General features: G+C 39.3%; 1 protein-coding gene across 1 annotated transcript in view; it reads left to right on the top strand.

Annotated features, from left to right (window-relative positions):
• APLF (aprataxin and PNKP like factor) overlaps nt 1–10,051 on the top strand; it is a 128,463-nt gene that overhangs the window by 46,983 nt on the left and 71,429 nt on the right. The window contains 1 exon segment of the mRNA XM_006881042.1: nt 670–689. Within this exon segment, the coding sequence (XP_006881104.1) occupies nt 670–689 (20 nt within the window).

The raw sequence follows: 10,051 nt of genomic DNA on the forward strand, positions 1-10,051 counted from the left end.
AACTGTGTGCTTTCTAGATTGTAGTGCAGCTTCTTGCCTCTAAGCCACTCTACATGCAGCAAGGAGAAACCAAAACATGTTTTCATTATTGAGTTTTTGGAGGTGTAATCTATCCCCCACTTTTTAAATTTACTGAAACTAATCTTTAAATTTTAAAGAGGGCACTCTGATGGCCTAGTGTCTTTAAACACACATAATTTTTAGCACTTTCAGAGGTCCTTGAAAGCACATTTTCCCAATGCAATATATTCTTTGATTTCTTGACTGCTGTTACTAAGGGTGTTGTGAATTTGAGTAAGATGAAATCATTGACAACTTCAATCTTTTCCCCTTTATCGTTGCCTCTTGGTCCAGTAGTAAAGATTTTTGTTTTGTTGATGTTGAAATGTAATATATATTCAATACCTAATCCATATTGAAGAATCCATTAAGACCTTTGATCTTCTTCACTAAGTGCTTCAAATCATCTTCACTTTCTGAAACTAAGGATGTGTCATCTCTATACCAGATTGTTAGTAAGTCTTCTTCCAATCTTGATGCCACAGTATATAGTCATCTTCTCAAAGTATTTGCTAAATGTCAAAATTAAATAGGTATGGCGAAACAATACATTCCTGACACACACCTTCCCTGATGTTAAATCATTATGTGTTTCTTTATTCTTTTCAGACAACCGCTGCTTGATCTGTGTAATAGGTTTTGCATGAGCACAATTAAGTATTCTGGGATCCCTGTTCTTCTAAGTGTTAGCCATAATTTGTTATGATCCACATAGCGAAATGCCTTTGCATAGTTGAGAAAGGTAAATAAACCTTTTTTGTGCTGTTCTCTGCTTTCAGCCAAGATCCATCTCACATTAACAGTGATATGCTTGTTCCCTGGCCCTTTCTGAATCCAGATAGAATTTTTGGCTGTTCCTGTGGATGTACTGTTCCAACAATTTTGTTTTTAAGTAATCTTTGGCATGATTTTAATTACTGTGATGATAATGATATTTTTTTGAAAATTTGTCCATTCTGTTGGATCAACTTTTTTGGAATGGGAGCAAATATGGATCTCTTCCAGTCGGGTTGACCAGGTAGCTGTCTTTCAGATTTATTTTTGAGTTGCAGTACTTTTCCATGGGCAAAATACTGAATGGTACAGGAAGTATCAAAAGAAGATGGAAAGAATGAACAGAATCATTGTATCAAACACTGAACAATTTCAAGGACCTCATATGATCAAGAACCATTAATGCTGAAGGAAGAAGTCCAAGCTGCACTGAAGGATGTGGCAAAAAGAAATCCTCAGGAACTGGCAGAACACCAGTTCAGGTGTTTCAGGAAACATATGCAGCCCCAAACGTGCTTACAGTCTCAAGAAATTTGGAAGAGAACTGCTCAGCTTACTCACTAGAAGAGATTCTGTATTTATTCCCATTCCAAAAGAAATGATGAGAAAGTTAATAACCCTTCACAGGATTACTTCTGGAATAACTTTAGGATGTATTAGCCTCTTTCAAATTTTTCTTTTACCTTCCCAGAAAAGTTTGTATAAATGACACAATTTTAATCACTAGGCTGAGTGTTCCAGATAATACAGACTCTGAAGCAGGATTGACCATCTACTTCTGAAATAACAGGACTTTGAAAACACTGTGACTAATACAGTGATATTGTTAAAAATAGTACTGGAAGTAGAGCTTTTCCGATCTGAAGAGACTACTGAGTAGAAATAGCTGCAAGCATCTATTCATAATTGAAATATGGAATATGCAAACTATGAATCTCGGAAAATTAGAAGTTGTCAAAATGAAATTGTTGTTGTTGTGATGTGCCGTCGAGTCGCTTGCGACTCATAGCGACCCTATATACAACAGCCTTAAACTCTGCTCTGTCCTGTGCCAATTGCACCGTCTCCGATACACCCATCCCAGTTGCCCCAGTCACTAAAATCAATCCACCCCATAGAGGGCCTTCGCCTCCTGAGCTGTCCCTCCACCTTACCAAGCATGATGGCCCTCTCCAAGGACAGGTACAACCTTACAACGTGTCCAAAGTATGTTAGACGGAGCCTCAGTTTCCTTGCCTCCAAGGAGCCTCCTGTTTTAACCTTTTTGAGGATGAATCTGTTTGTTTTCCTAGCAGTCCATGGTACCCTCAATATCTTCTCCAGCACCACAGCTCAAAGGCATCAATTCTCCTTCCATCCTCCTTAGTCATTGTCCAACTCTCTGATGCATAACAAGTGATAGCAAAGACCATGGCCTGTACCAGACGCACCTTAATCTCCAGAGAGACACCATTGCTCTTCAGTATTTTGGATAGGTCCCTAACAGCAGACTTTCCTGTGGTGATACACCTTTTAATTTCCTGGCTACTGGTGCCAAGAGTGTTGATTGTGGAGCCAAGCAAACTAAAGCTGTGAACAATCTCAGTCTCTTCACCATCCATCCTGATGCTGCCAGTTGGCCCAGTCAGTGGTGAGAATCTTTGTCTTCTTGACATTGAGCCTCGATCCATATTGGAGGCTGCAGTCCTTGACCCTCTTCAGCAGGTGCTTCAGGTCCTTCTCAGTTTCAGCAAGCAGGGTTGTGTCATCTGCATATCGTAGATTGTTGATAGATCTTCCACCAATCTTGACCCTACATTTCTCCTCATAGAGCCCAGCATCCCAGGTAATCTGTTCTGCATACAGGTTGAAAAGGTATGGAGACAGGACACATGCCTGGCACACGCCCTTCGCAGTTTTGAACGATGTAGTGTTTCCTTGCTCTGTTCTGACCTCTTGGTCCAAGTATAGGTTTCTCATTAGCACGATCAAGTGTTCTGGGATTCACATTCTTCTCAGAGTCAGCCACAGTTTGTTATGATCCACATAGTCAAACGCCTTTGCATAACCAATGAAGCACAGACAGACATTCCTCTGGTATTGCCTGCTTTCAACCAAGATCCATCTAACATTAGCTTCAATATCCCTAGTACCACGATCCCTTCTAAACCCAGCCTGGACTTCTGGCAGTTCTCTGCTGACCTGCTGTTCCAGACGTTTTTGGATAATCTTCAGTAGAATCTTGCTTGAATGTGAAATCAATGAGATTGTTCTATAGTTTCCACACTTTGTTGGGTCACCCTTCTTTGGGATGAGAACAAATATAGATCTCTTCCAGTCAGTTGGCCAAGTGGTTGTTCTCCAGATTTCTTGGCACAACTTGGTGAGCATATCCAGGGCAGCATCTGTTAGCTGAAATATGTCGATTGGTATAATGTCTATTCCTGGGGCCTATTGAATAGAACATATAAATAGATACATCTTAGCCGTTAGTGAGTTGAAATAGACATGTATTGGCCACCTCAAATAAGACATATCATTCCTAGAATGACAAATTGAGAAAGTTAAAATCCTAATAAAAAGAGAACATTTTAGGATCTATCCTGAGGTACAATGCTGTGAGTTACAGGAATACAGTTCATACATATACAAGAAAGTCTTGTTAATACAGTTGTTTTTCAAATATGTTGTTATATGCCGTTGAGTAGCCTACAACTCATAGTGGCCCTATGTACAGTAGCTCCAAAGCCGGCCCTGTCCTGAACCAGTCTCACGGACTCCAACACACCTACCCCCATTGCCATAGTTACTGTATCAATCCATCTCATCCAGGGTCTTTCTCTCCTGCACTATTCCTCCAGCCTTCTGAGGATGATGTCTTTCTCCAAGGACTGGTCCCTCTTGGCCATATGCCCAGAGTATGTGAGAGAGTCAGAATGCTAGCCTCCAGGGTGAAACTTGGTTTCACACTCTCAAAGACAAACCTGTTTGTTTTCTTGGCAGTCTGTGGTATGTTCAAGACTCTTCTCCAGCACCACAACTTAAAGGCATCAATTCTTCTTCTGTCATCCTTAACCATTATCCATCTTTCTGATGCATAGCAAGTAATTGTGAAAACCATGGACTGGATCAGGCACACGTCAGTCTTTTAGACTGGCATCGTTGCTTCTCAGTACTCTGGAAAGATCCCTGACAGAAGATTTACCTGATGCAATTCATCTTTTGACCTCCTGACAGCAGCTGCCAAAGTGTTGATTGTAGAACCAAGCAAGCTATAACTGTTAACCACCTCAATTTCATCTCCATCCATCATGGTATTGCCATTTGGCCCACTGGTGAGAATCTTTGTCTTCTTGATGTTGAACTTCAATCCGTATTGAAGACTATAGTCCCTGACCTTTTACAGCAAGCACTGCAAGTCCTCCTCAGTCTCAGCAAGTAAGGTTAAGTCATCTGCATAATGTAGGTTAATGATGAGTCTTCCTCCAATCTTCATGCACATTCCTCCTCATAAAGCCCAGCCTCCCAAATTTGCAAAGAACAAGGGTCTGAAAATAAAAAAGGCCAGTCTCTCTCAACATTTCTTAAGCTGAAGAAACCAAAGAACAAATTCAAGCCTCGATTTACAATACTTTAGGATGCTATGGATAGAATATTGAATTATCCAAGAAGTATTAAAAGAAGTTGGAAGGAGTATTCAGAGTCACTGTACCAAAAGTAATTCGCTGACACAGAAGAATTTCAAGAAACAACATTATGATCAAGCAATAATGGTAATGAAGGAGGAAGTTCAGGCTGTTCTGAATGACTTGGGGGGAAAAATAAAGCCCCAGGAATTTGTGGAATACCAATTGACGTATTTCAACAAACAACTGCTATGCTGAACGTGCTTATCAGGTTGTGCTAAAAAATCTGTAAGACGACTAGTTGGCCAACTGACTGGAAAAGATCCATATTTATTCCCATTCCATAAAAAGGGTGACCTGACAGAGTGTGGAAATTCTCATACAATGTCACTCATATCACATGCAGGCAAAATCCTGCTGAAGATTATCCAGAAACAGTTGGAATAGTATACTGACAGAACTACCAGAAATAAAAACTGGCTTTAGATGAGGCCATGCCAGTAGAGACATTATCACCAGTGTCAGATGGATCTTGGCAGGAAGCAAAAAGTGCCAGAGGAATATCTATCTGTGTTTCTTTGACTCTACAAAGGCATTTGACTATGTAGACCACAACGAATTGTGGCTAACCTTAAGGCGGATGGGAATCCCAGAACAATTGATTGTGCTCATGCAAAACCTACATTTGAACCAGGAAGCAGTCCTCACAACAGAGCAGGGAAACACTGCATGGCTTAAAATCAGAAATGGGATGCATCCTGTCTCCATTCAGATATACACACCAGCTAAGAAAGTTAAAGATGAAGATATTGAGGATTTCTACCAACTTTTCCAGTCTGAAATAAATTGAACATACAGTCAAGATACAGTAATAATAATAATGGCTCTCTTATATGCAAAAGTTGGAAACAAACAGGACGGATAAATGTAAAATAAGGAGTTGGTGACAGGCTAGAAAGCAAATATTTGAATTTTCTACAATCAATGATTGATTCATTGCAAATACCTTTTGGAAAAAACATACATTGACTATAAACATGGATCTCATCTGATGACTATACAGAAGTTAGATTGACACATCGATTTCACCTGATGGTTTGCATGGGCATCAAATCAGTTACATCTGTGGAAAGAATTGCTGCAGAAGCTCATTATCAGCTGTGAATACCAGGCCAGGTGCTGACTGTGGAACAGATCACCAACTACTCATACGCAAGATCGAGCTGAAGCTGAAGAAAATAAAATCAAATCCACAGGAACCAAAATTTGACCTTAATTCTATCTCACTCGAATGTCAAAACCATCTCAGGAACAGGTTTGAGGCCTTGAACACCAGTGAATGAAGACCAAATGAGCTGTGGTAGGATATCAAGAATATCATCCATGAAGAATACAAAAGATCATTGCAAAGGAAGAAAAAACCAAGATGGAGGTCAGAAGAGACTCTGAATATTATATTAGAGCACCGAGAAGCCAAAACTAAAGGAAGAAACAAAAAAAAGTAAAAGGCTGAACAGAAAATTCCAAAGGGCAGCTTGGGATGACACAGCAAGGTATTATAATGAAATGTGAAAAGAGCCGGAGTCAGAAAATCAAAAGTGCAGAACTCGCTCAGCATTTTCTAAGCTGAAGGAATTGAAAAACAAATTCAAGCCATGAGTGGCAATACTTAAGAATGCTTTGGGTGAGATTAAATGATCCAAGAAGCATTAAAAGAAGATGGAAGGAGTATACAGAAGGAATTGCCTGGCACAGATTAATTTCATGAAACAATATATGAGCAAGAGCCTGTGGTGATGAAGGAGGAAGTTCAAGCTGCTTTGAAAGAATTGGCAAAAAATAAGTCTCCAAGAATGGGTGGCATACCAATTGACATATTTCAACAAACACATGCTGCCCTGGATGTGCTGAGTTGTGCCAAGAAATCTAGAGGACAGCTACCTGACCCAACTGACTGGAAGAGATCAATATTTGTTTCTATTCCAAAGGGTGACCCGACAGAGTGTGGAAATTATTGAACAATGTAAGTAATATTACATGCAAGCAAGATTTTGTTGAAAATTATCCAAGAATGAGCAACACATCATCAAAGAACTGCCAGAAATGCAGGCTGGGTTTAGAAGGAGCCATGGTATTAGGGATATTTTAGTTAATGTTAGATGGATCTTGGAAGAAAGCAGTGATTGCCAGAGGAGTGTCTATCTGTGTTTCATATACTATGCAAATGCTTTTGACTATGTGGATCACAACAAACTGTGGCTGGCTCTGAGAAGAATGGGAATCCCAGAACATTTGATTGTGCTTATGTAAAACCTATTCTTGAACCAAGAGGCAATCATCAGAACAGAGAAGACACTACATGGCTCAAAATTTGGAATAATGTCTACCAGGGATATATTCTGTCTCCATACCTTTTCAATCTGTATTAAGCACAGATCAGCCAAGACACTGGGCTGTACAAGGAGGAATGTAGGGACTTCTCCAGAGTACTGAAGAGCAACATCATCAGGCTGGAGACTAAAGTGTACATGATCTGGGTCATAGTCTCTGCATTTGTGTGCTATGCATCAGAGAGCTGGACAGCGACTAAGGATGATAGAAGAATTTTTGCCTTTGAGCTATGGTGCTGGAGAAGAGTGTTGACTATACCACGGACTAGCAGGAGAACAAACAGGTTCATCCTGAAGAGGGTGAAACCAGACTGCTCCTTGGAGGCAAGGATTCTGAAGCTTTGTCTGACATACTTTGGGCATGTCTCAAGGAGGGACCAGTCCTTGGAGAGGGACTCATGTTTGGGAATGTGGAGGAATAATACAAGAGATGAAGACCCTTGATGAGATGGATTAATTCAGTGATTGGCATAATGGGAGTAGGTGTGTCTGAGACAGTGATGTTTGCACAAGATAGAGCAGGGTTTAGGGCTCTTGTACATAGGGTCACTACGAATCATGAGTGACTCAGTGACACATAGCAACAAACACATCTATGGAAGCAGTTAGTGGAGAAGCTCACTATCAGTTCAAACACATGCTGAAGGAAATGAGAACGAGTCTCATAAGAACTAAAATACAAGGTTTCCTCTATCCCACCTGACTTCGAAAACAGTATGTTAGACCAGGTGAACTGTGGGATGATATCAAGGATATCCAAGGGGGGAAAAGCCAATGGTTATTACAAAAACAAGAAAAAAGAAAACACTAAAATGGGTATTAGAAGAGACTCTGAAAATTGTAATAGAAGATAGAGAATGAAAAAAAAGAAATGAAAAGAAAAATGAAAGACATGTTGGAGATTAACATCCCCCAGGAATTGATGCAATACCAAATAGACATTTTTCTACAAATAGATGTACCTCTGGATATGCTTACTAGTCTGTGCCAAGAAATTTTGAATTTTCCTACCTGGCCAACTGACTGGAAGAAATCCATTGTTTCTATTCCCTAGAAAAATTGATCAAATAGATAGTGGACATTAATAGACAATTTCATTATTATTAAAATCAAGTAAAACCTTGCTGAAGATTTTTTTATGGGAAAGGAACAGACTTTTTTTATTATTATTTTTAATTTTAATGAAAGTTTACAGAGACTTTGGATTTCCGTTCATTCATTGTTGCAAACTTTCTCTCTGCCCACCCCTTCCCCCAGTTTGCTTTTCTCTTTGAAAAGTTAAAAAAAATAACAACCCAACAAAAAACAACTTTCACTGTTACACTAAACCGTCTCCCCCTTTCATTCTGGACTCTTGTCATTGACAGTATCTAAGCATATATTCCTCCTAAACAGTTCTCTCACTTAGCTGTTTCAATGCACTATACATTATTTATCCCCTCTTAGTTCTCCCCCAACTCGGATGTCAGACTCACTTTTCAGCAGTGGCACTGTGCAGTGTTTGTCATTTTGTGACTGAGATATGTCACTCAGCATAATATCTTCTAGGGATCACCCATTTTGTATAATATTTCCAGTGTCCCTTGTTTTTCAAGGAAGCATATATTCCATTGTGTGAATATACCAAAGCTTCTCTTGCCATTCATTTCGTGATAGGCACTTGGGTTGTTTCCAGCTCTTTGCTATTGTGAACAAAGCCGCAGTAAACAGGGTTGTGCGTGTATCTGCTTGAGTGGCAGTTCTGTGTTCTTTAGGGTATTTTCCCAGTAGTGGAATTTCTGGGTCAAATAGTATTTTCTATTTTCAACTTTTTGAGATAGCACCATACTGTCTACCATAGGGGTTGCGCCATTTTACACTCCGATCATCAGGGTTCCAGTTTCTCTACAACCATGCCAGAATTTGTTATTTGCTGTTCTGTTAAATTTTGCTATTCTTACTGGGGTGAGATGATATCTCATAGTTGTTTTGATTTGCATCTCTCTTAGAGCTAGGGATTTTGGACATTTCTTCATGTGTTTATTTGCCATCTGAATGACTTCTTTGGTTAAGTGTCTGTTCATATCATCTGCCCATTTTATAAATGGGTTGTTTTATCTTGGTGTTGTGCTCGAGTATTTTATAAATTTAGCTATAAGTCTCTTATCAGACATGTCATTACCAAATAATTTTCCCCTCTCTGGCTTCCCTTTTTACCTTCTTGGAGAAGTTTTTGGATGTGCATAGGGATTTGATTTTTAGAAGGTCCCATTTATCGATTTTATCCTCTCCTGGTTGTAGGTTTTTCAGAATGCTTGGAATACTGTTTATGTTGTGGTTTAGGACTTCTAGAGTACTTCCAAGCTTTTCTCTAATGAAGCTTATACTCCCTGGTTTTAGTCCTACGTCCTTGATACACTTTCAGTTGGGTTTTTGTGTATGGAATGAGGTTTGGATCTTGGTTGAGTTTTCTACAGATAGTTTTCCAATTTTGCTAACAACATTTGTTTAAAAGGCTGTCATTTCTCCACCTAACTTATTTCATCTTTCACAAATCACTTGAGCATAAGGAGATGGGCTGATTTCCAGATTCTCAATTCTATCCCATTGATCTATATGTCTGTCATTGTACCAGTACCATGCTGTCTTCACCACCATGGCAGTATAGTAGGGTTTGAAATCAGGGAGTGAGATGCCTCCTACTTTGTTTCTCTTTTTCAGGAGTGCTTTGCTTATTCTGGGCCTCTTTCCATTTCAAATGAAATTGGAGATTCCCTTTTCCATCTCATTGAAGAATGGGATTGGTATTTGTATTGGGATTGCATTGAACATGTAAATAGCCTTTGATAGTATTGTTATTCTCACAATATTGAGTCTTTCTATCCAAGTATATTCTTCCATTTCTCCTGGTCTCTCTGTATTTTGTAGTAATGTTTTGTAGGTTTTTTTTTTTAATAGATCCTTTCTGCTTCTGGTTAGGTTTACTCCCAAGTATTTAACTTTGTGATTAGCTATTGTGACAGGTATTGTTTTTCTTAGCTCTAGCTCTGTATTCTCTTTGCTGTTTGATTTTTGCATGTTGATCTTGTATCCTGCCGCTTAGTTGAATTGGTCAGCTATGTCCAGTAGTTTTCTTGCTGTCTTTAGGATTTTCTAAGTATACTATCATACCATCTTCCTAAAGAGATAATTTTACCTCTTTGCCAATTTGGATACCACTTATTTCCTTCTCTTGTCTTATTG

Source organism: Elephantulus edwardii, unplaced genomic scaffold (genome assembly GCF_000299155.1).
Source record: "Elephantulus edwardii isolate Elephantulus edwardi_28Jun2011 unplaced genomic scaffold, EleEdw1.0 scaffold00011, whole genome shotgun sequence".
Taxonomy (NCBI): Eukaryota; Metazoa; Chordata; class Mammalia; order Macroscelidea; family Macroscelididae; genus Elephantulus; species Elephantulus edwardii.